This window comes from Rana temporaria, chromosome 1, assembly GCF_905171775.1.
Source record: "Rana temporaria chromosome 1, aRanTem1.1, whole genome shotgun sequence".
NCBI lineage: Eukaryota > Metazoa > Chordata > Amphibia > Anura > Ranidae > Rana > Rana temporaria.
Window position 1 is genome coordinate 215,227,758 of NC_053489.1, and position 25,791 is coordinate 215,253,548.

A 25,791-nucleotide genomic window follows, 5' to 3' on the forward strand; every position below is an offset into this window, starting at 1 on the left:
TCCGCTACCTTCTTGGGACTTGAACTTGGTCCTCTCGGCGCTTCAGCGTGCCCCCTTTGAGGACATTCGGGAGATCCCCTTGCTGACTTTGTCGCAGAAGGTGGTCTTTCTGGTAGCTATTACCTCTATCAGACGAGTGTCTGAACTGGCGGCCTTGTATTGCAAGGCCCCCTACTTGGTCATCCATCAGGATAAGGCGGTGCTGCGCCCGCAGCCCTCTTTTCTTCCGAAGGTCGTTTCGGCCTTTCACATTAACGAGGACATTGTTGTTCCATCATTATGTCCTCAGCCGAAGAACCCGAAGGAGGCCTCTTTACATTCTCTGGATGTGGTTCGGGCCCTTCGAGTTTACTTGTCGGCGACAGCTCCGTTCCGGAAGTCGGACTCGCTGTTCGTGTCTGTGTCCGGTCCCAGTAAGGGCCTGGCAGTCTCGTCGGCCACCATTTCCAGGTGGATCCGACAGGTTGTGCTTCAGGCCTACGCCCTGAAGGGGCGGGCGCCTCCCTTTCGGGTCACGGCGCATTCGACCAGGACGATCGGGCCCTCCTGGGCTTTCCGTCATCCAGCCTCTGTGTTACAGGTGTGTAAGGCTGCGACCTGGTCGTCGGTCCACACTTTTTCAAAGTTTTATAAGGTGGATGTGAGTGCATCTTCTGATGCCTCCTTCGGCCGCAGGGTGTTACAGGCGGCAGTTTAAGGTTGGAGTTCCTCCGTTGAGTAACTCCGGTTTTGTTTGGGGTGTAACCTGTTTTTGCTGTGTTATTTTCCCACCCCTCGAATTTTTTTTTTTTGACACTGCTTGGGGACGTCCCTAAGGTCAATGAAGGCTGTGTCCGTCTATGAACGAAAGAGAAAAAAGGATTTTTGTACTCACCGTAAAATCCATTTCTCTGAGTTCATAGACGGACACAGCACCCACCCCTCTTTGGTTTGTACTGCTTGTTACGAACTGAAGCTGCTAGAGCAGAGTGGGGGTTATGCCTGGGGGAGCCACGCCCCCTGGGAGGAGCGGCATGAAGGAAAGTTTTTAACACCTTAAGTGCTGTAGAATTCTGCCTAAATCTCCTGGTAGGAAGAAGCATAACCCTAAGGTCAATGAAGGCTGTGTCCGTCTATGAACTCAGAGAAATGGATTTTACGGTGAGTACAAAAATCCTTTTTTTTCTGTTAACCAAGAGTTCAAACGGAGTAAACGAAACCGCAAAAAGGCAGAACCACCCCCCAGCTGTGATCGGGCTGCAGACTTCTCCACACACACACTCGCTATCTCTTCCAATTTCTGCCACCTTAACCCTTCACTGCATCAGCAAAAAAATCCTCCTGAAAGTTTACAGCTTTCCACCCTAGGAGACTTTTGTCACAAACTCTGCTTGCCTCTCCCTGCATGTAGTGTGAACAGTCATCCCGACAGTGAGCTCCGCCTCCTGATTCTCTCAACACACCGCCCTAGTGATTGGGGGGGGGGGGGGTTTGAGTCCGATCAGAGACCCTCGAGGGTGAGAGACACGGGAAGGAGCATTGGCCTCTTCTGCTGTCTCCAGTGGCAGGTGTTCTAATGTTCTCCCCTGCCTGAATGCGGTCTGTCCCTGGTCTGCGTTGAGTAATGTGCCAGGTGTCAAGCAGTAGAAAACCCTGGTCACATGATTCAAGACCTGTACTGTCCGGGTGAATCACGGACAGGTGGCAACCCTAGCGTGCACTCTGCAGGGACTGCATGCCGGTCCTTGAGAGCGCTTTGCCATTGCTTCTAGGCGCATGCATGGGAGTAATGTCATGGAGCCTGTGAACCCGGAACAAAGAGTGGGTGAAGATGGTAGCTCTGTCAGTGGTCACGGCCTGCTGCTGGAGTGCTTTGTTGAGGCAAGGCTTGATACTAGAGCCTTTCGCCATTACAGTGTGTGTACACGTTGCTACAGTTTTAAATTGCTTTGTCAGGTTACCTTTTGAAATGTTTGCATTTCCCTTTAACTTTAAAGTGAAGTTCCAGACTTTTTTTTTCCACTTCAGCACCGGGCCTATTCTGGGACTTCTCTCCATGTAAAAATCATATTTCTCTTATCGTCCATGGACGGACACAGCCTTCACAAGTCTTGACATATGGGTTATGTTCCTGTTCATAGGAGAGGACTAGGCAGAACATGTTGGATATTTAAATACATGTTACTACAGAGTTGAACAGCCCCGCCCAGGGGGCAGTCCCTCCAGACATAATCCTCCTCCCTGCAGCCTGTTTGTTTTTCTGCCTAGCAGAGGAGGACGTGGCTCCCTTTTTTAGGCCCAGCGCCCTGAAGAATTTTTTTATTTAAGATTCTTTTATCAACTGCCGACTGGGTGACAGGCTGGATATATAGATCCTTGTAGTCTCCTCGGTCCGAACAGCGAGCGTGAGCACACCTTGGCTAAGGGCTGGGTCTGCCACGACCCACCCCATGACTCCAGGGGTGGCCGATGAGCTTGTTGCTCCAGGGTCCACACATGACTGAGCTGTGGTGTCTCACTCACAGTGGACCGGGCCTACAGCTACTCCAACGCGGTTGTATGCCGGTCAGGGATGCGCCAGCACCTCGCATGGACGGGTAAGTACAGTCCTTCCTCGGCAGGTCGGATGGCTGGGCATTCCTGGGGTTGGGGTGCTCCTATCTTCCCTTCCCTGCTGTCACATTTCCCTCTGCTGCTATACCGCTGCTACCAGGGTGGACTTGTGGGGGGCTCCATTTTCCCCCCGGGGTACTGTGGGGTGTCTGGGCCCATATTAATAATAATATTTTAATCTGTGGAGTGTGCTTGGCCTTAAAGAAGCACCATTCGGCCTTATCCACATCGTGGCGGTTCGTCGCCATTTCTTTTGCAGTCTGCTGTTTACATTGTAAATTCCCATTGCCAGCCATTATGTTGTGGCCGTGCTATGGCACAGCTTGTTGCTGTCCATTTTACTGTGGCCGTGCACTTATCTCTGAGGCGTCCGGCAGCCGCTTTGTGTGGTTTTGGCCTCTAGTGCTGGCTTTCTAAACGACGCGCAGCACGTATCTCCTCACAGATTTTACCTCCCAACATACGCTGTGTACAGAGGGCGGGCAGTGGCGCTGAGCAGTCTCTTGCTGGTTTGAGTCCCCTGGTTCTGGGTTGTCGGAGGATGTGGACTTTTTTTTTTTTTTTTTACATTCATTGAGAAGGAATGGGAAAAGCAAATATGTAAATGAGGCACAGATACTCAAATCAATAACACCACATCCCGATATAAACAGAAAAGAGAAATTCGGAAGCGGGTGACAAACCCTGGGATTGTAATGGTGTTGGTAGTGGAAAATTCAATCCAAAACAATGAAATAAATAAAGTAATTTATTCAAACATAAATATTAAATTTTTTTAAATTTTTAATACAAAACAAGACCTGGATGGTCTCATTGATGATAATAGCGACTAACAGTAGCAAAGGAACCTGTTGGAGGAAGCCCTTTGGGAAAAGCAGCAGAAGTCCTTTGTGTTCCCTCAGCGCCTGGCGGTCCGTTAGCCTTTTGAAAAAATTGGCTTCTCCTCCGGTAGTGGACCCTCCGGTTAAATAAGGGAACCACTCTCCCTATAGAAGGGACCACTGCTTTCAAGGACCATACGGATAGGAGGTACGCGGCACTGACTCGCTCCATGTTTACAATGCTAGGGTCTGCATTGCGGCCTATTGTGGCTGCAACCCTGGTGTCTCAGACGCTCACTGGATGGGCAACGCATTAAGTGTTTTTTTTTTTTTTTTTTTGGCCCCTGCTCGACTCATGGGTGGGGGGTACGGCTTCGCAGGTTCACAGCTCGGTGGACCTCTCTGACCAGTGGGTCTGCGAGGTGGTCTCTTCGAGGTACAAGATGGTTTCTTTCCTGTCCACCAAACAGATTCTTTCCCTCAAATCTCCCTCTCCTTCCGGCTCGTTGGTCTGCCCTATTGGGGCAGTGCAGGACTTGCTGGCTTGCGGGGTCATTTTACCTGTTCCACAGGACAAGAGGTTTCCGGGATTTTATTCAAATCTTGTTTGTGGTCCCAAAAAAGGACGGTTTTCGTCCAATCTTAGACCTTAAAGCCCTAAATGCCTTTGTGAGTAAGTAAGTTCCGCATCGAAATCCATTCGCTCGGTGGCTGCACTCCATTCGAGGGACTTTCTGCCGTCCGTGGACATCAGGGACGCATACTTGCATGTCCCAATTTGCGCAAGTCACCAGAGGTTTCTGCGCTTTGCGATAGGGGAAGACGACTATCAGTTTGTGTCCCTTCCCTTTGGCCTAGCGTCATCACCAAGAGTTTTCAGCAAGGTGCTCGCAACGATCCTAGCTTTGCTCAGGCAACAAATCTCCGTTGTCTCTGGATCGCCAGATTTAGGTAAGCCACCTAGTCAGTCTCTCTGAATTGGTGGCTGAGATGCCCGGCTCTTTGGTCCGGGAAGTTGTTTCTTCCCTTCCAGTGGACGGTGATTACGACAGACGCCAGCCTCACAGGTTGGGGGGGGGGGCGCGTCTGGGGGTTTAGTCGGCCCAGGGTCGCTGGACTTTGCAGGAATCCTGTCTGACAATCAATGTCCTGGAACTTCGGGCGATCAGGTTATGCCTCGCCTCGTGGCCGAGGCGGTTGCAAGGTCGCCCAATCAGGATCCAGTGGGACAACGCCACGGCTGTGGCTTATGTCAACTATCAGGGGGGCAACACAGAGCTCGGCTGCAGCGTCCGAGGTCGCTCGCATTTTAAGGTGGGCGGAAAGAAGCGTGCCGGCCATCTACATTCCGAGTGTAGAAAACTGTCAGGCAGACTACCAGATGCTGGACCAGGGGGAATGGTCATTGCATCAGAGGTGTTTCAACTCCTTTGTTGGAGGTGGGGCACACCGGACGTGCATCTCCCGGCCTCTCGCTTCAACCGCAAGGTGTCTAGGTTCGTCGACAGGTCCAGAGATCCCTGTGTAGATGCGTTGGTGGCCCCATGGGGTCAGTATCAACTAATTTATGCGATTTCCCCTATTGAAGCTGCTTCCTCTGCAGAGAGGAGGCCGAAGGGATACCGATTTATTCTGTTTTCTTCCGGATTGGCCCCGGTGTCCTTGGTACGCCGATCTTGTGTGCCTGGTGGCGGATGCACCCTGGAGGCTGCCAATATGGGAGGACATTCTGGCTTTAACGGCATGGCTGTTGAAAGCCAGGTACTAAGGGGCCGAGGTCTTTCAGACTCGGTCTTAACTATGTTGAGGGCACGGAAGTCTCTTTCCAGGAAGATCTACCGTCGCACCTGGAAGGCCTACATCTCTGTGAAGAGATGGTGTGGCGTCCACGGACATATTTGATTTCCAGGGACCTGCTGTTTGTTTATAGTGAGTAGATCAAAAACTTGCCTTAAGCACCATTAAGGGACAGATTTCCGCCTTGGCTGTGTTCTTTCAGCAGCCTTTGGCGGCCCATTCTCTGGTGGGTACCCTTTTTGTGCAGGGGGTTGGTCATGTACCCCCCCTCCCCCCCCTATTAAACCACCTCTTCCTCCTTTTGGGATTTGAATCTGGTGCTCTTGGTTCTTTAGAAACCTCCCTTGAAAAACATCAGAGATTGCTCTTGTGACACTATTTCAGAAGGTGGCCTTTTTAGTGGCCATTACATCTGTCAGACATGTCTCTGAATTGGCGGCCTTGTCTTGCAAGTTGCCATACCTAGTCCTGCATAAGGATAAGGCGGTGTTGCGCCTGCAACCTTCCTTTCTTCCAAAGATGGTTTCAGACCTTCACAAGGACATTGTACTTCCTGGAGAGGTTGCACCACATACTTTAGACGTGGTACATGCCTTGCAGGTGTACCTGTCTGCTACGGCTCTGTTTCGGAGGTCTGACTCCCTTTTTGTGTTGGTGTCTGGTCCACAAAAGAGCTTGGCGGTCTTGTCAGCCAGACTATCGTACAGGCCTATGCTCTTAAGGGGAAGGCACCCCCTTTTCTGGTCACAGCACATTCAACCAGGGCAATTGGTGCTTCCTGGGCTTTCCGACATCAAGCGTCTGTCTCGCAGGTATGCATGGCGGCGACATGGTTGTCCGTTCACACTTTTTCCAAATTAAGGTTGATTTGAGTGCATCTTCAGATGCTTCCTTCAGCCCGAAGGTTTTGCAGGCGGCTGTTTAAAGTTGCACCTCCATTGAGGAGCTCTGCTTGTTTTGGGGTGAAGTGTGTGTGTGGGGGTCTTATTTTTTTTATTATACTGTTCCCACCCCTAGTTTTTTTTTTTTACACTGCTTGGGGACGTCCCATATGTCAAGACTTGTGAAGGCTGTATCCGTCCATGGACGATAAGAGAAAATAAGATTTATTTAAATTATATATTTATATATTTTTTTTGTACTCACCGTAAAATCCTTTTTCGCTGTTGTCCATGGACGGACACAGGTGACGTAGATCTACGCGACCTCGCGCAGGGGAGCCGACCTGCCCCCGTATAGTGGCGGCTGGTCAGCAAGTAGTTTTTTTTTTTTTTTTTTTTTTTTTTCTCTATTGCAAGGAATGTAAACATCCCTTGAAGTAATATATATTGTGACAGGTCGTCTTTATGGAGAGATGCGGGGTCAATAAGAGGCCACAAAGCATGAGATCAGGGGGAATTTTTTTTTACCGATCTCATGCTTTGAGGTCATTTTTTGCGATGCGCCACTGTTTTGCTTTTTAAATTAAAATTTTGCGTTTGCAACACTGTACCCAAATTGTGTTTTTTTTACACAAAAATGGAGCTTTCTTTTGGTAATGACCTCCTGCGGTTTATTTGTGCTATGAACAAAAATGCAGAATGTTTTTTAATAATTTGTGCGAATGTTTTGCACAAGTTGCCCCTGATATTTTTAGGCACTTTTTATTTTTTCCCTAGTAGTGGGGGCCGATTTTTAGCAGGACTTCGGCAGACAAATTAGACACTGACACTTTTTGGGGATCAGTGACACCAATACTGTGGTCGGTGCTAAAAAAAATGCACTGTCACAGTATAATTGACAGTGGCAGTGAAGGGGGGTTAACACCAGGGGCGTTTAAAAGGGTTAAGTGTGTGCCTGGGAGATGCTTTTTAACTGTGGGATGAATACAATGGAGTAAGTGTTTTTAGCTTGGCTGAAACACAAGATCTCTTTTGTTCTCTGACAGATCCGCAGTGTACTTTGTTTAGAGGCACACCGCTGCTCTGTCTCACCACAGAATTATCGACGGCCATCACAGCCGCTGGACCCACCGATTGGCTCCCACTGTGTCCGATCAAAGCAGGAGCCGCGAGTGCATCCTACACCGCGTGCACAAAATAATGTACAAGTGCGTGATTTTGCGCAGCCCGGCCGCCCTTCTGCAGTATGACGTGGGTGGTTTGGAAGCAGTTAGAGGTAGATATAGATTATTGTGAGACAAAGGCCTCACATACTAGCTCATTATGAAATGCTTGTCTTAGAACAAAGCTCCTGCATGCACTGTGTGTGTGTGTGTGTGTGTGTGTGTGTGTATGTATGTGTGTGTGTGTATATATATATATATGTATATATGTATATATATATATATATATATATATATATATATATATATATATATATATATATATATATATATATATATATATATATATATATATATATATATATATATATATATGTGTATATGTGTGTGTGTGAATAAATATTTCCTGCAAGTTTGAGAGATTTACAGTGCCTGCAAAACGTAGTTTAGAAGCGCTTATCCATGAGTCTCTGTTTGGCATTGTTTCTCATGCAGCTGAAGCCTTTTTGTTTGCAAGCAAGTGCCAATTTTGACTGATGTGCAGCTAAGCAAGCTCAAAACACTAGCAGACCAAAGATCTAATTATTAAAACACTGCAGATTTGAGTACTTTAGGATCAACATTGACTGACTGCAATTTTCTGAAGGTCCCTGTGCTTGCCTTCTGTTGGTGACAGGGAGTGGCAGTGTTTGGGCAAAAGTTTCACCAGAAGGGTATTCTGATGTGGCCTTAAATGGGAATGGTTGGTAGAATTTCCTCCTGTTCTAGAAAAATTGGATTTCTGGTTTACAGGGCAGAGTATCCTCATATGCATTACAGTAGGGTTTTGCTGCCACACTTGGTTTGGATTCTGACACACAACCCCCCCCCCCCCCTTACACAGCCTCCTGCAAGACATTCCATTCAAACATTACTTTTGTAATTGGGAACCAATGACCAGGTAGCAGTTTTACAAACTTGAAGGGGTTGTAAAGGTTCATGTCTTTCACCTTAATGCATTAAAGTGAAAAAACATCTGACAGTTACGGCCCTGCCAGCCCCCAACTGCCCCCCCCCCCCTTTTACTTACCTGAGCCTGTTTACCTGCTGCGCTCACCCCCGACGTCCTCTTCTCTACTCAGTCTGGCATCTGAGTGGATGAATTGATGGCAGCGCAGCCATTGGCTTGTGCTGCTGGCAATCGCATCCAATGGCGGTGCCAAGTGATACAGCTGGCAGCTATAGCCGCTCACTGTATCACGGGAGCGCGTGCCCGTAAGAACTAACCCCCATGGGAGAGGGCGAGGAGCCGAGACAGCTGCCGAGGGACTCAGAAGACCAGGTTAGGGACCACTCTGTGCAAAACGAGCTGCACAGTGGAGGTAAGTATAACATGTTTGAAAAAATATCCTTTACAACCCCTTTAAGCTAGTAAAACCTGATGGCAAATAGCCCAAAAAGCTCCAACTTTCCTGGTAGAATGAGCCATCACCAAAAAAACGGAACTTTGCCCTTTTAGACCATAAGCTTGAGAATTAAGCTGACCGATTTCAATGATAGATTTTGGAACCTGTGACCTTCCCCCTGCACTTTCAGGAAACACACAGAAGGAATTGGACGGAATATCAACAGCTGACATCGGGTAACACCTGATGTCATGAACCAAATTCAAGGTGTGAAGAGCCTTTCTCCACCCCACCGTCTTGAGGGTGGTGGCACAAGGGTTGATTTACTAAAACTGGAATGCAAAATCTGCAGCTGTGCATGGTAGCCAATTGGCTTCTAACTTCAGCTTGTTCAATTTAGGCTTTGACAATAAGCTTTCATTCACACTGAGGGTGGGTTTGAAATGGTGCCAGTTAATTTCAAACCTGCATTTTAGTGAAAGTTCGGGGGCAATTTGAAAGACATCTGTGTGGTTTTATGCACTGAGGTCTATTAAATCGCCCTGAGTCACCAAAAGTAGTACTACTTTTAGGAATCTGCATCCCAACCATTCGGACAATGCCATTTGCCGGAAATGAGCTCAGATTAATTTGACATGTCAAATCGGCCTGATGTGGATGGGAGCTTAAACCTGGAAGCCAATTGGTTTCTATGCAGAGCTGTGCCAAATTTTGCAATCTCCAGTTTTATTAAATCAACCCCACAGTGTCTTGGTTAAAATGGAACAAAACTACATTTTGTATAAAGATGGCTAAGGCTGTAAAAGGACTTTGTCACAAGAACGTTTCCTTGGGTTCATCGGGTAAGAACGGCCAATTCCTAAACTCTGACCCAAAGTAATGGCAACCAGAAAAAAAAACATTGTCAGAAGCACTAAGGGAATATCCTTGGGTTGAGTGCCCACTAAGTCGATAGTCTTAACTGGTGGGACAGTACACACAATGACTCCTTGCTCCAAGAAATGTGAAGAGATTTGTCTCTGGAAGAGTAACTCCAAGCAAAAATCTGACCAATTATTGTGCTCAAGGCTAGTCCTTGATTGACTCCAGATTGACGACATGCCAGAATGGCCCACAAAATACTACAAGGAAGTTCCCAAGCCTCACAAAGACTAAAGACTTCTGAGTCCTGTGATAAATCTTTCTTGAAGCTGCTTTCTAGCCTTTAAAATTGTGTTTGCCTCTCAAGATCCTGGCTTTACCAGCCATGTCATTAAGCTACCAACTGTAAAGGATGAAAGATCTGACCTTGCGACGGGAGGTAGGTTCAACCGTAAAGAGGCCCATGATGTTCCGAGTACCTTGTTCTGGGCCGGCCCAGGATGGTCAATCGCCCAGAGCACCTTGCACACGAATCCAAAGCTGTAAAGGCGGAAAAACATAAATTGGATAACTGATTTCCATGGTGTCACCAGAGCTTTTATCGCAAGCGCTTGCAGTTCCTGGTTCACTGTATGAATCTGTCTAGCTCCATATTGCCTGGCTATCTTGGAGTTGTGTGGGCTCCGCACAAGGTTTCATGGTTCTAAAACCGAATGGCAATGTCCTGCCCCATTCTTGATGCTGAGGTTTGTTTCTTGGATGCAACTTTCTGGCATCTGTGGATGTGAAGGATGCTTATCTACACATACCAGTATTTTCATATCGGATTTCTGCAACTTGTGGATTTTCTACTCGACCTGACAATGCACAGCAGTCTAGAACTTCACCCCAGGCTATCTCCCAATCCAGGGGACTTGGTCACTGCTAATCCACATCTTGACATTAAGTTAGAATTGTCTTGCCCTGCTCGGTGCATTTGGAAGGCCTCCCTGTAAGACCCCATTCACACCTGAGCGTTTTTGTAGCTTGAAGCTACAAAACTCTGGACTCTGGAGGGGAAAAAAATCTATTCTCTATGGAGATGGTTAACATCTCCACTCCAACGCCAGAAGCTCAAACAAGTTCTGTGACTGACTTTCTTTTGGCAGGGTTTTTTTTTCTTTACATTGGTGACCTTTTTGACCTGTACAAAAATGTGGTAAACGCCACAAAAATTGCAGTAAAATTGCGCGACTTTCTGCCTGAAAATGCTATGCTCAGGTGTGAATGGGGGGCATAAGGGTTCAGTCAGTCCATGCCAGTGGCTTTAGGGAAGCATGCCTATGAGAAGGAAGTGATCTTGTGTCTTGCTTGAACTTCATATCCCGGCCCTGTCTGATATCCAGGTGGTTTTTCTCTGCCACTAATTGACTCCAGGGGAGTGGGTTCTTTACCCAGAGGTGTTTGAGAAATGACAGAAGGTTGGGAACCCCAGATGTTTTCCTGGCATTCAGGTTCAATATCCAGAACTGGGGTACCCTGAGTATTTTGCGGTGGATCTGACTTTTTTTTTTTGATCAGTCTTTCCAAACGTATTCCTTAATTTACAGCTTCTCCCTGAACTGCTTCACAATATTTTAGTGGTAGGCATTCCGCTACTCTATCTTGGCCATTGAGAACATTTTTACTAGGACCTCAAACTTGTTGGCAGATGCTTTATGGACCCAATATTCCATCCTTTTTTATACTCCCTGTCTTTTTAATGGCGTGGCTGTGGAAGCCGGGGTTGGTGTTGCAAATTGTCATTCCTACCTTGCTAAAAGGCTTGATGTGAGGCTAGAGGACTGCATCCTAGTAAACATCTTGGGTCGCATCTTGTTTCTCCCATCTCTGGAGTTGACTAGGATGTGGCCTTGATTGTAACGAAGGTGATATTTATTTCTTGGTGACTTTTTAAGATCGATTTCTTTGTGTTTCTTGTTGCATGGCTTTTTTTTTTTTTTTTTTTTTCCCCAAGGGGTTATGGGTATTGCTCCACCAGTTAAAGTGTAACTTCACCCTAATAGGGGAAGTTCCCCCCTCTCTGCCTTCTCCTCCTCCCCCCCCCCCCCCTTTTGGGACATTCGGCAATCGGAGTATATGTTCAGCTCCCCCTCTCTGCAGTCTTCTGGGACTTGTCCCAGAAAGCTGTGGGATAAATCAAATAGGTCATCGCAGTTTGCCCGTGCCCTGAGCAGCGGACTGAAAGCCGCAAGCGGTCACAGCCAGCTGCCCACAGTATGCTGGTGCCAGGGACCGAAGGCTGGTGAAGAATGCGGCCAGGTGGGGACATTGGAGGATCCTGGGGCATGTGAGTTTCCCAGTAAGTCAGCAGCTACAGTTTTCGTAGCTGCTTAAAGAAGTTGTCCAGTCTAACGTTCAAAAATTAAGACTTTGTGGGGCCTCAACTTTTGGTACTGTTCAGTATTCCAGAAATCTGTTTTTTAAATCCCTTTTCAGAATGGTCCTTTTTGTCTTTGACACAGAAGGGGTATATTTCTGGTTGCTGTTTTGGCTTGAGTCTTGGAATTGGCTGCTCTTGCCTGTAGGGAACCGTTTTGGTGCTTCAGCCATCCTCCCTTTTTTTTTTTTTTTTTTTCTCCTAAGATGGATATCTTCGTTACATCTTATCCTGGACAATGTGATGCCTTTCTGTTCCAAACATCAGATGCTGGGTGACTAGGCACGTCATGCCTTGGATGTGGCTTGTTCAGTCAATAGTTGCCTGAAATCGACCAACAACTTTTCAGTCTGGTTCCTGTGTTTTTTTTTTTTTTTGTGTTCCAGAAGGGTCATGCAGCTTCAAAATGTAAAATTTCTCATTGCGTGGGCCTATTTTCAAGTTTATGATTTTAAAGGGCAAGGTTCCACCGATTCAGTCTAACAGGAGTGTTGGTGCTTCCTGGGCAATTGGACTCCAGGTTTGGTAGCTCAGGGTTATAAGGCTTCTATCTGGTCTTCGGTTCATATTTTTAACCAAATGGGTTTTCAAGCCTCCAGGTGAGTCTTGCAGGTGGCTATGTGAAGTTCTGACTTGTGCTAGTTTGTTTTGGGGTCTGTCTTGTTGCCCTCTCCTCATACTCTGCACTATCGTAATGGATATGAGGATGTCCTTTTGTCCTGAGATGTACAATTATAAAAAAAATTGAATTTCTTTGGTTTAACCCTATTATAATGGATTTGAAGATGACTTGTGTCTGACAAAATGATTTTTACAGGTAAAAATAAATAAATTCTGATGCTTTGGCCTATACTGTTTTGGATCTTTTGGAAAGCGAAAAAAAATGGACAAGTGGAAAGTGATTAAAGGGGGTTGTAATGTGTAGAGCCACCCAGGGAGAACACCAACGTGAAGATGGTGGTGTTTAAGGTTGAATCTGAGATTTTGTTTTCAGTATGCCCAAATTTTAGGTTTATTCAATGTATTATGAGGCTAGCCATTAGAGCTTTATTACAGAAAATGTGCATTTTAAGGGCTCTGGACTCAAACTAATATTTTCTTTTGATGCAGGCTTGGAACAAGTTATTCCCTCTCTTGGACAGAACTCTGGAAATTTTTTTGCTCCTATTCAATTTGAAGACAATGCTGACAAAGTTGACATCTTAGGGATGTTCCAGAAGGCCAAATTGGATATAAAGCCTTTGTTGTCAAACCTTACTGCAAACAAGGAAAAGTTACGGGAAAGCAGTAAGTTTGAAATTGGTGGAATAGGCTGACAAAATCTGTGGGATGGTGGGGATTGTGATTTTCCTGAAGGTTAGTGGTGGTCGGCAGTCCAGTGAGCATGTGGGTAATACCGAACACTGATCCAGAGCGTTATCGAGCTTTTTAACTTGGCATTCCTCAAATTTTCAGTGCCTGTTCAGATCGTGTGGGTTTTTATGCAAATTTTAAGGTATGCATTTTTGACAGGCCAATTTGACACTTTGCCCTGCCGGTGCATGGCCCAGTGCTGTAATATTTAGTTTTGGCATTGAAAATTAAACGGAACAGTGATTGGTGCATTGGTTTAGGAGTTTCTGTATGTGATGTTGCGGCCTGGTTCACCAGAATAAGACTTGCCAAGGGATTTTTCCGACCTGATCGGTTTTTGCATATTTTGTACAGAATTGCCTTTTTTTTTTTTTTTTTGTTTTACCTCCTGGAAAGGTTGTGAGCTTTCTTTGGCAGGTCAAATGGCCTTGTCCTTACACTGGATGGCATGGTGTGCTCTTGACTGTGCGGTCTTGGAGTAAATGCATCACTATCTGTCATTCCTCAACTGGTAGTCTCCACCCAGGTGCAGAGTGAGGGTTCTGCACCTGGGTGCTTTTCATTTCCATGGCAGGCAGTATCTAGTTCTGGTTGGCCTTGTGCAGAGTTTTATTATATTTATTTTGAAACCCTCCTTGGGTCCCCTGCCAGTGCTCCTGCTCAACCCCTCATTGGCTTGCTGGCTGTGATTGACAGCAGCCGGAGCCAATGGCTCCCGCTGCTGTCTCAACCAATGAGGGAGTCCCCAGAGAGCCTATGCTTTTGTGAATGTCCTGGATTGCGATGGGGCTGGAGTAAGTATGGGGTGGGGCCTGCTGCACAGATGTGGTTGGTTTTTTTTTTTTTTTTCTCTCTACCCCTCTCGTCCCCCTTTTTGCACATGGTTTGCTGACAGTTCCAGGTTTTCCGGGTTGGTGATGCATTGCTTTTAAGGCTCTAGACTGGGCAATTCCATACATTTCTGCCAATGATGCAAGCTGATGTTTGCGAGAGTCACTAGAGCTCAGTCCCTGATTGATTGCAATTTGTCCTGAACCCCTCAGTTTGAACCCGTTGTGGGTTACAGGCCTGCTGGAAGCACATAAGACAGTGGGATTTTCGCTGTAGGCCCTGAGGAACCCCCCCCCCCCCTCCTTTCCTTGCTATGAGCACTTGTGGAATATCTGGGTATGAACGCTTCCCTAAAAGGCTCTTCTGCTCCACCACCCCCTGATGATCTTCAGTTGCTACAATCCATTTTACAAAAAAAATGTCTGCTTTTTAGCGGAGTGGCCACATGCTGGCTACCATGGATTTATTTGTAGCAATGCATTCTACAGTCTCTGTATAGAGCAAACTAGTAGGGCTTATTCACACTCGCAGCCTTTATCTATCTGGGAACAAGCTGCATGGGTCTTGTGATTTGCCCAACTCAGATGCTGTTCAACCCCCCCAATTTTGCCATGTACCCTTTAAGAGAAACTGTTCCCAGTGTGGGTACAGCCAATCTGTTACTAATGATAGTATTCTGACCTCTTTGGTTGATCTGAAGACTTTTTGAAAATCCCTTTTGGCAGCCCTGCAGCCAGCTATTGCCATCCTCTTGGCATGCAGACCACTTTTATTGCTTGTGACGTCCCATAATCTAAGAGAAATCCCTGTTTTGTTAATTTTAAAACGTAAGAATTTTGATTATAGCTGTAAATTCCCTTACTCCTGAATTGGAGTACAATAAAAGCGCACAGTTTCCTTCCCTCTTCTTGGCTTGACTGCATGCGCAAAAACAAAACTGGAGCCTCACTTAAGTGGGGTTATATGGGTATACTGGGGGGGGGGGGGGGTTGGTGAGCCGGGGAGAGGACTGGGCCTAGCCAGGGCTCCATATCTGGACAGAGCTGCAGCTCTGGTGTCCCCATAGCAAGCTGCTTGCTGTTGGGGACCCTTATCAGGAGGGAGGGACCCGAGTGGAGGATTTAGGCTGCTCTGTGCAAAACTGTTACACAGGAACAGTAAGTATAACATGATTTTTTTTTTTTTTTTTTTTTTTTTTAATCGAAACCTTTTTTATCACTTTAAAAAGTTTAAACGCTCGTGTTTGCGGACGATGCCCTCTTGACCCTCACCAATCCTATCGCCACCCTGCCGAATCTCCAGGCACTTCTAGCCTGCTTCGCTACTATCTCAGGTCTTCGAATAAATCCACATCGACTGCTTTGAATATTACCCTTCCGAGTCCCCAAGTTTTGCATCTCCAATCCTTCTTTCCCTACCGTTGGGCCGATTTCTCGCTAGATTATTTGGGTATCAAGCTGACTTGCTCCTATATTTCCCTTTTCTCTAACTATTACCCACTTTTGCGTACTGTCACAGCTCTTATGACATCTTGGCGGTTCCCCACTCTATCTTGGATTGGACGTATTCACGCGGTCAAGATGACTATTCTCCCAAAGATTCTTTATTTTTTTCGGACTCTCCCAGTTCGGGTCCCCGCTTTTTATTTACGGTCGCTCCAGAACAGATTGCTCTCTTTTATCTGGGCATATAAGCGCCCTAGGGTTTCTCGCTCTACCCTATATGCTCATAGATTGCAGGGCGGGCTGGGCGTTCCAGACGTTGCAAAGTATTATCGGGCGGCTCAAATTTCCCAACTTACCATGCTCCATGCAACGTCCGATGTTCCCCTTTGGGTTCTGCTGGAGGTGCCCAATTGTGCACCGGTTCCTATTTCGGCTTTGTTATGGCTACCCCCTAAACTGCGTCCTCCTTCTGTTAGCCCGCTTATGCTTCACAGTCTGAAATTATGGGATTTGATTCGGTACTCGGGCAAACTTATGTCTCCATTCCTGCCTCTACTTCCCCTCCTGAATAATCCTATGTTCCCGCCTGGCTCAGAACAACCCCATGTTTTTTCTTGGTGGCCTGCTCATGGGTTCTCATTAGTTCACCACTTTCTTCGCACCCGAGCCTTTCCCCTGTGGTCATCGATTCACGAGACCCAAGATGCTCCGTCTACCGAATTTTTCCGCTATATTCAGTTGCGACACTGGATAACCTCCCTTTGGCGCCTAGGCTCCTTCCCGTATCAAATCACTGCCTTTAAACGCATCTGTCAGCGTTGCCCGGGTGCTGGCGGCACCATTTCTACGATTTATTCTTTACTTGCTTCCAGTAGCTCTTCTACTACCCTTTCTTATGTGCTTAACTGGGAGCGTGATCTATCCCCTATTGATCTCACAGACTGGAGTAAGGCCTGGTCCAGCATAGCAAAATGCTCCTTCAACACTGCCACTTTGGAGGCAGCCTATAAGGTCCTTCTACGCTGGTACTGGGTCGCAGCTCGCATTGCCAAGTCGAACCCTGCATGTACTGACGGGTGCTTTCGGGGTTGTGGTCAACGAGGGGATGAGCTGCACATATGGTGGTCCTGTCCCCGCTTAGTTAGATTCTGGTCAAGGGTCTTTGGCCTATTATCCTCCCTATTCCATGTCCCCTTCCGTAAGGACGCTAGATATGCATTACTCCATTGCCCAATTCCAGGCCTCTTCTCTCACCAACAGAAGTTGGCTACATACTTATTTATCGCTGCCAAGCGGACAATAGCGAGGGCCTGGAAAAAACCTTCTGTTCCATTCCCAGAGGTCAAGAATACCCTGACGACTCTTATGATCCATGAAAAGATGTCTAGCGTCCTCCATGACTCTCATGCTAAATTTCTCAAGGTATGGGCCCCGTGGTGGTCCTATACATTCCCTAGTTTACACCTGTCTAGTCTGGGGCTCTAAATTTAACTTGTCCTTTTTTCCAGCCTGAGGCTTCTTTCTCTCTGTTTCCGAGCTTTTGCTCGCTGCTCTGCCTTTTTCTTCCTTTCCTTCTTCCTCTATTGTGCAAGGGTTGTTTTTTTTTTTTTTTTTGTTTGTTGCTTTATTTTATCTTTATTTTTTCAATTTTTTTTTTTATTCCTTTCTCCCCCGTTCTGTGGATAACTCCGCTCCCTCCCCCTTTTACCTGCTTTGGCCCCTGGGCCTCTTGGCTCAGGCATATCGCACTGCCCCCCGGCTGGGGTGACGGTGGTAATTTGTGATTAGTTCCTTTAATAGTATGTTTTCTACTATGTGCTTTATGTATACCTTTGTTTTCGCATTCCCCTGCGTGGGAATTTGTCGATTTGTCTAAAATACTTTAATAAAAAATATTGTATCAGAAAAGGTTTAAACGCTCTGTTTTTTCACCTTCTTGCACTCTATATAGGTGAAAAGCCTCCTATGATGCAGCAGCCCCCCTTTTTTACTTGCCTGAACCCACTCTTTCCAGCAACTGGGATGAGCACACCAGCTCCAGCCAGTGTATCATGTCCTGATTGGATAGATTGATGGCAGTGCAGCCATTGGCTCCTCCTGCTGCTGTCAGTCAAATCCAATGAGGCAGGGCCTGTCAATGGTCGCAGCAGCAGGGCATAGTCTTTTAAGATGAAATCCTTTTGAAGCAGTGTTAAACCTAAAAGCAATTACATTTAAGTTTGTACACACCCACATCATAAAAAAAATCAAATGCTGTATTGCATGCCATTTATGCTCAGTCAGATTATTTTTCTGTATTCTGCAATAACCTGGTTTGATCATGCTGCGCTCTCTCCACCTTGTCCATGTCCCCAATTCAGCTAGGGATTTTGCAGCTGTGGTATAAGCACTGCACATGCTCCCTGATCACATCGGAGCAGCCCACGCAACTGTAGAGTCGCACATGTGGGCCTATACACTGTTGTAAATGACAGCACCCCCCTGCCCACTAACCAGCTAAACACAATGGGGGTGGGATTAAAGTGCTCAGTGACAGGTTCATTGCCTCAGTCAAATGTACCCAAGGTCAATAAATTAATTCTAAAAAATTAATCCAGAGACATGCTCAACAAATAAATACATGGTAAATAACATCTGTATGGTGTATGAATAAAGTGAAGGAATGCTCAGTGAGGGCTGCACTGAAAAGAGCAAGTTCCTAGAAATGCATCATAACATGGTGAAAAACCTGTCGCATGCTCATCTTAGAGAAAATGCATATGCATAAATGTAATAAAATGACTGATGAATAAACAAAGTAATGTCCATAAAATATAAAGGGCAGGATAAATAGGTGACGTTTTAATAACTGTGTCAAAAAAAAAGGTGCGGGTGACCACTCTCTGGCATGAAGTACTGGTAATGGGTGATTTCCTGACTTCTGTGCAAAGTAATGTGTGGATGTCTCCTTTCCTTACCGCTTTAAGGTAAAGGCATGTGGCTATATCTTTCTATGGAACCAGTGATATCTCCTGGCAAGCTCCCAGTCGGCGTCTTTGGCTCAGCTGGTGTGTGTCTCCATTGCACAGCAGTCAGGAAATCACCCGTTGCCAGCACTTCATGCTGAGTGGTCACCAGCACCTTATTTTTTTGACACCATTATACAGTCACCTATTTATCCTTTACTTTATATTTTATGAATATTACTTTGTTTATTCATCAGTCATTTATTACATTTATGCATATGTACAAGATGAGCATGATACGTTTTTCACTCTTTTATGATTTGTGATGCATTTATAGGAAGTTGCTCTCTTCAGTGCTATTCATAGAGCACTATTTTTACGCTTGGACCCCTTTCACACTGAAGCATTTTTACAGCGTTTTAGCATTATAAAAACACTCTAAATCCATCTCGATGGACCCTTTCACACTGAGTCCTGCAAGCAGCATCTTTGGAGGAGCTTTTGGGTGCTGAAAAAGCGCTCCAAAAACGCCCCTCCATTGAAATGAATTGAAAGCGCTGTAAAAACTCCTTACCCTTTCACACTGAGGCACTGCAAAAACACCCTAAAACGTTAGGGTCTTGGCGCACATTGGGATTGCAGATGAGGCTTTGCTCGAACTCCCCAGTGTGAAAGGGGCCTTATACTTTTTTGGGTTCTGACATTACCTTCAGTGTTTGCAGTAGTACACTTTTTTTTTTTAAGATTTGGTTAGCGCGGGAATATCTTTGTTTTAATGGGAGTGTGATATTTACATGGAGGCTGCTTCACCTCCCTCATTCTAAGACCGGCTGGGTTGTGACATTGCCCGTGACTGGCAGAAATCTGCACACATGTTTCCACAAAATAAAGATTTGATTTCAAATCTATTTGGCAATTTAAAACTGTTTTATTGATCTTAATTTTTTAATCTGTATTCCAAATTTGTTTTTGTTTTTTTAGTTATCAGTGCCACCAACCACATACAGGGATGTAAATTAAACCGTGTGTTTTTTAGAATCCCTTTTAAGCAAACAATTAGGTTTAGCCCAAGTACAAGTTTCTTGTACTCAAAGAATCTCAGACCTAGAGCAAACATGCAGTTTAGTGAAGCTGACTTATTTTGCATACTTATTCTAGGTTAGTGACTTGAGTATTTGTAAGTTTATAGGTATGACACACAATTGGTGGTGTTAGAAAGAAATGTCTCAGTGGCACATTGCATATTTTTCTCAATTAAAGGCCAAGCTTAAAATGCTTTTGTGGTAGTAACTTGTAACATCAGCTGCACTAAATTCCTGGCTTTTTGATGAATTGTGTTCTTTTTTCAATGTAGCACATTCAGGGGTGGCATTGTCAGTGGAACAGGTTGAAGCTGGACTTAAAGGTTTGAAAGTAGAGCAAGAGAACAAGATTGCAACTCCTTTTATGGCTGAACAGCTGGAGGATGCATTGACTGCTATGACTGGCCCAAGGAAAATGCAGAAGGATGGTGATATGTCTGCTTTTAACAAACTTGTAAGCAGCATGAAGGCAAGTGGGACGCTGCCTTCCCAACCCCAACCCAAAGTCAATGTAAGTATTTGATGTACCAGCAGAGTTTCAGAAGGTGACTGCGCTCCAGATATTGTAGGTGTTTGGGAAACATTTGTCAACTCCTTGTATGTGGCCTTACCTGCTTACTTCTGTGCACCTGTTATTAGTGTTGACACACTGAGGTATTTCTTGGACGTATCTTCAATAAATGTTGTACTTGACATTGTTGGGTCAGCTTGTTTGGTGTTGCCAAGGAGGGCGTTTAGCAGGAGAGGCATAAATGCCATGTCAATGTCAATGTGACATATCATGCCTGTTTGTAAAAAATTATGTACTGGTGTGTTCACTTGTTTTTTAAAGGGATGTCACTCCGGGTGCAGTTGGTGGAGAGTTAGGCTAAAACTTTAAATTTTCAGTGTTTTAATCTAGCCATTTTAACTCCTTTAGCGATCCCTTGATGGCCATTTGATGCCCTCTGCCAATGTTGCAGGTCAATCTTCTCTCCAGAGAAATATTCTTCAGGTATGGTGTTCAGGATTTTTTTTATTTGGGTGGGCGGACAATTTTTAGGATGACACAGCCTGTTAGTTGATGGTGTTTTTGATGGTTAACCGCTTTTCTTGTTTTGGACAGGAGCTTCTTGGCCCTCCAATTCCTGATCTGTCCTCTAGTGTCCTCAACAATGTTATGGGGACTCTAGATCCTACAGTGTCTATGCTAAGGCAACGGACACCTTCTCCTCAGATGTTCCCCACACGTGCCTCCTCTGCAGACTACCTTCGAAATAGAGTACCTTCTCCACTAGGCAAGTATTTTGGTGTGTGTGTGTGTGTGTGTGTGTGTGTGTGTGTGTGTGTTTTCTCCAAGGGTAGCTACAACACTATTTTAAAGTAAATGCCTTGATGCTCACCCATAAAACAATTTTCAACCCAAAAACAGGTTTAGAGGTACTAGTGGCTTTTGCAGAGGTACAGCCAAGTGTCTCAACCAGTTTGAGGTTTTGTTCCCCCATAGCCACAACAATGGAAGCGATTTTTGGAGTTGAAGAATTATGCAAGTTGTGGCTGCATTTCATATATAATGGAGCCAAAACTAGACTGGGTGGAGCACAGACCCCAAGCTATGGGGCTCACCCTCTTTCTCCTGTTTACCATACTGAAAGTAAGGGTCCCAAATTTAAAGTGGATGGTAAACCCTTACATATACCCAGTGAACAGCCTCAGATGATAAAACAATTCTCCCTACATATGTTTTTACATGCGTATTTGCTGTTTTCAGCTTTATATATGCTTTAGAAAGTGCACATCGTGTTAGATTTTCTCTTCCTTTTCAGCAGAGAGTGGGTTCTTGGCATACAGCTGATTGGAGGAAAGGCACGCACACCCCCATTCCACATTGGCGTAAGGAATGTGCAGAGCTGTGATGTGACCAACTCTCTGCTAATCTCTTTATAGCAACCTCCCATGACACAATTTGGAGGCTGGTTGTATCTTGGTTATAATGCTGATAGAGCAAAGAAACAGCAGACATGGAACTTTGTGCTTTTAGAGAGAGAGATAAAACACTAAAGATATGTGCTTGGGTGAAATTGCATGAATCGGGTTTACATGCACTTTAAGTTGTCCCTAGAAAAGTAGTGGAGGGGAAATCGTCTAATTTGGACACTAGTTCTGGTGTCCTGGGGGAGCCTCAACAGGGTTCCCTTAATTTTCAAGGCTTATTTTTTTTTTTTTTTTTTTGTCTATGGGATAAGAAGTGAAGTTAAAGGTCTCTAATGGGACACATATGGCAAAAACTGGTTAAAAACCCTTTACTCTATCCAAAATAGTTTCACCTGTAGTTCTACTTCAAATTAATATTGACTTACACATTTTGGTGACTCATGATGAATAGTTTAGAGGGCAAACGAAACCCAAATATAAAGCTGGACCTAGTTCCAGCTAGGTATGGGGAGTTTCCATTCAGGCTGCATCCCCTACAACAAGATCTACCTGTGCCAATTCATTAGTAATCATTTATTTTATTCTTTCCACGCAGGTTTTCCTTCTAGTCAACAGCTTCTAGGAGAACAGTTTCCCACTGGAATGCCTAAGGCTGACAGCCCAGTCATGGCACAGGTAAAGCCTTGCGTTTGCTAATCTATGCACATGCTTGACCTAATGTTTTTTTCAGCGCTTCAATCTATACTAAACAAATGCATTGGGTGGGGGAAATCTATAAGACCCCTTTCACTCAAGCGGTTAGTTTTTCCGGTGGACTCAATTGGATGCTCTATGGCAGGGATATGCAATTAGTGGACCTCCAGCTGTTGCAGAACTACAAGTCCCATGAGGCATAGCAAGACTCTGACAGCCACAAGCATGTCACCCAGAGGCAGAGGCATGATGGGACTTGTAGTTTTGCAACAGCTGGAGGTCCGCTAATTGCATATCCCTGCTCTATGGAGAGGCAGGTGTAAACGGATGTGTCCATTTTACACCTGCCTTCATCCAATGTGATCTGCTAAAAAGAGATCGGATCCCCTTTTATCGAACGGACTTCTTATATTGCCAATGACAAACTCTGCAGTGGTTGTAGCTCTGCAAGAAAGGATTGGAGTTGGTTTCCAAAACGTTCCTTAGAGGTGTTCAAGAATGCAAATCTGTGTTATGCCTGTTGCAACAAAATCTCTTCCAGTGTAGCCTTATTTGCAGTGAGGTGTGCTGATTGCGCTCACTAGGTGAGGATTTTTCACCACCAAAGCAATTGCTCAGCAGTACCCCATTGCACTGGAGTTTCGCCAGAACCTCCAGTTCCCGGCAGGAGCCTCATTTTCAGGGTGGTCATTCTATGATGTTGCCCCGGATCGCATAGTGCGATCTGTCACAGGCTGCGTCCACCGCACACACAGCCGATTGCTGATCACTGTACCTGCCCGTAACATTTGACCACTGTAACCATCGCAGCAGGTAACATGACAGCTGTTAAACAATGGATGGCTTCCTTTCAAGCCATCATTGTATAAAATTGTGTTGCTAGCGGTAATTGGTCAGTGAGATCACATGATGCAGGCTCGGTCAATCACAGCTTATCTATACCATCTTATTTTAGCTCTGGCCAATTGCAACAAAAACTTTCATTTAGTGAAATGCTTGAAAATGCTTTAATTCATTGTTATATGCAAACACTGTAGTATATAAAATCAACTTTCCCAGAGTAGTACCATGTTATTATGGTAACCTTATATTGCTCTAGTTCAGTGTTTCTCAACCTGGGGGTCAAATGACAATTTGCTAGGGGTCCTGGGCTGTTCCTGAAGCCTGCAGCGCTCTCAGCCTTTTCACAGCCATCCAGCAGGGCTGTCCCTGGAGCCTGTGGCCACCCAGCTGGGCTACTCCTGAAGCCCTTGCCTGCCCATTCAGTTCACAGCATGGCTGTGGGGCAGAGACTAGAGGTCAGCTGACTGGTGAGAAATGTGAAGTGGGAAGGGCTGGAGGAGACCCTATCTCCTGATTTCGGCATTAGGTGTCACTGCTGCGAGACACCACAGAGCTGCGTGACACATTGAGTAACACTACCTGTGATTAGAGTTGCTATTTAAAGTCCCCACTACAGTTCTTAGATCAGCAGATCTTGATCAAGAGCATCTAAGCTGGCTGATCAGAACTCCCTGCCAGCACTGCCCCCCCCCCCCCCCCCCAAGGAGTAAGAAGGAATAAGAGTAGAGAATACATGGAAGGTAGAGGGAGAGGGAAAGGAAAAAGGAGAGAGAATAAGAAGGAACATGAAAGATGACTAGAGAGGGATGGGGGGACAAGAAATTGGAGAGATAAAGGTGAAAGAAAGGAGAACACAGAGGTACATCCGAAAATGTACCAGAAGGGGTTTTAATACTGTATGAGTGTAAGGGACTTGGGGATCCCTAAATGTCCGTGGGCTAGGGGCGCAAATTACTTGTCTGGCCTTAGGTGCTGAAAACCCACGCTACAAAAATTCTACTGTTGGGAATCCCCACAACTTGGGAAATTTTATCAAGGGGTCACGGCACTAGAAAGGTTGAGAACCACTGCTCTAGTCAAAGTGCGTTAAAACAAACCCACACTTTGAAGTTTTTTTGAACGAAAAAAAAAAAAACTTGCCATGCCTCTTACTAAATACCTTGGACTGTCTGCTTTCAAAAAGGGGGCATTTTGTACTGTATTGAACTTTTTGGGCCACAATGAGAGGCCGTAAGTACATCAGTATTGATAAATTTGCAGATACAGTCCCACAAACTATTGGTATATATGTCCTACAGAATAAAATACAGTGATTTGAGTTATTTTCACCAAAGATGTAGCAGAATATCTTTTTGTCCTAAATTCATGAAGAAAGATGGTTTGTAAAATGATATAACTAGGAAAAACATGGGTGTCCCATTTTATTTAGCAAAACACCCCAGTGGTGAAATACCACCAAAAAGCTCTGACTAAAATAAAAATTTAGTTTGACAATTGCGATCATGCATTACCCAAAGTGTGACTGCACTGAAAACTGGCCTGGACAGGAAGGGGGTAAGTGACCATTGTTGAAGTGATTTAAATGAGACCCTTGCGGTCCCAGTGGGTAATTTTTTTTTTTTTTTTTTTTTTTTTCTCGATGCCACAGATAAATGGTTGGAGATCCTGTTTAGATTTGCCAAGCCCTTAAAGCAGGGATTTGCAATTGGTGGACCTCCCAGCTGTTGCAGAACTACAATTCCCATTAGGCATAGCAAAACTCTGACAGCCGCAAGCATGACACCCAGAGGCATGGTGGGACTTGTAGTTTTGTAACAGCTGGTTGGTCCACTAATTGCATATCCCTGCCTTAAAGTTTAAAAGCAAAACTTAATAATTTTTTGTTTTGGACAGTAGAATTTGAATATTTTTTTGGCTATGGGATAAAGTGAAGCAAAGGGCAGCTTTTCTTGCCGATTGTGGAGGGCATTCTGATTGAACCTGCTTAGCCATGAAAATGGTATACAGATGGTAAATCTCTTGGCAGATGAGCTGTGGGCTCTTCCAGAATGGCTATCTTTGCTGCCTCTGGATCCAATCTTTCATCTGCTTTTTACTGTTCCTGGCTTTGAAATTTTCTCGCCCCATACAGCAATTTTTTTTTTTTTTTTTTTTTTTTTTATATAAACCTTAATGCGCAGACTATAGTTTAAGGTTTTAAAAACTTGACTTTAGAACAACTTGAACCACATCAACACCACTGTACATATACATGCAGCCTTATAGTGAGGTGGTTCTACCAGGATCCTGGTTGCAGCTACATCACATCGGGTACCATTCTCTTCAGCAGGTGATCCTCTGGGGAGCCTGGTACCTATGTGACCCTTTTCATCTGCTGTCCACAGAGCCTTATTTTGCCCATCCCATGTTCAGTGCTATGGGACCTCCCCAAGAAGTCAGGGATATGAAGTCCTGTGATGTACTCAAAGAAAAATTGTACATCACCTGTTTTTATTTTTTTTTTTTTTTTTTTTTTTGAACCAGAGATAAAACCTCTTTAAAATTGAAATGGAGGCAATTGATAGGGATGCACTCTGTGTAGCAGAAATTGAAGACAGTTTTCAACCCCTGCATTGAGTCACTAGCTATGGGTTTTTGACAAAGGTTCCCTGCTGTCGACCCGAATAGCCTTTGCCTAGCGGCACCTGATTTCTTCACAGCAAAACAAACCCCTATTCTGCCCCCCCCCCCCAACAAAATCAACATAATGTGCACTGAGGATTGACC

General features: G+C 45.3%; 1 protein-coding gene across 4 annotated transcripts in view; it reads left to right on the forward strand.

Moving 5' to 3' along the window:
- Positions 1 to 25,791, forward strand: part of EIF4ENIF1 (eukaryotic translation initiation factor 4E nuclear import factor 1) — a 68,944-nt gene that overhangs the window by 27,075 nt on the left and 16,078 nt on the right. For 2 of the 4 annotated variants that reach the window (XM_040349784.1, XM_040349793.1), the window contains exons 9-13: positions 13,030 to 13,206; positions 19,848 to 20,086; positions 20,495 to 20,569; positions 20,681 to 20,852; positions 22,085 to 22,164. In XM_040349784.1, the coding sequence (XP_040205718.1) occupies positions 13,030 to 13,206; positions 19,848 to 20,086; positions 20,495 to 20,569; positions 20,681 to 20,852; positions 22,085 to 22,164 (743 nt within the window). The remainder of the gene's footprint in view (positions 1 to 13,029; positions 13,207 to 19,847; positions 20,087 to 20,494; positions 20,570 to 20,680; positions 20,853 to 22,084; positions 22,165 to 25,791) is intronic. The other 2 variants (XM_040349800.1, XM_040349808.1) reach the window with 2 other exon arrangements.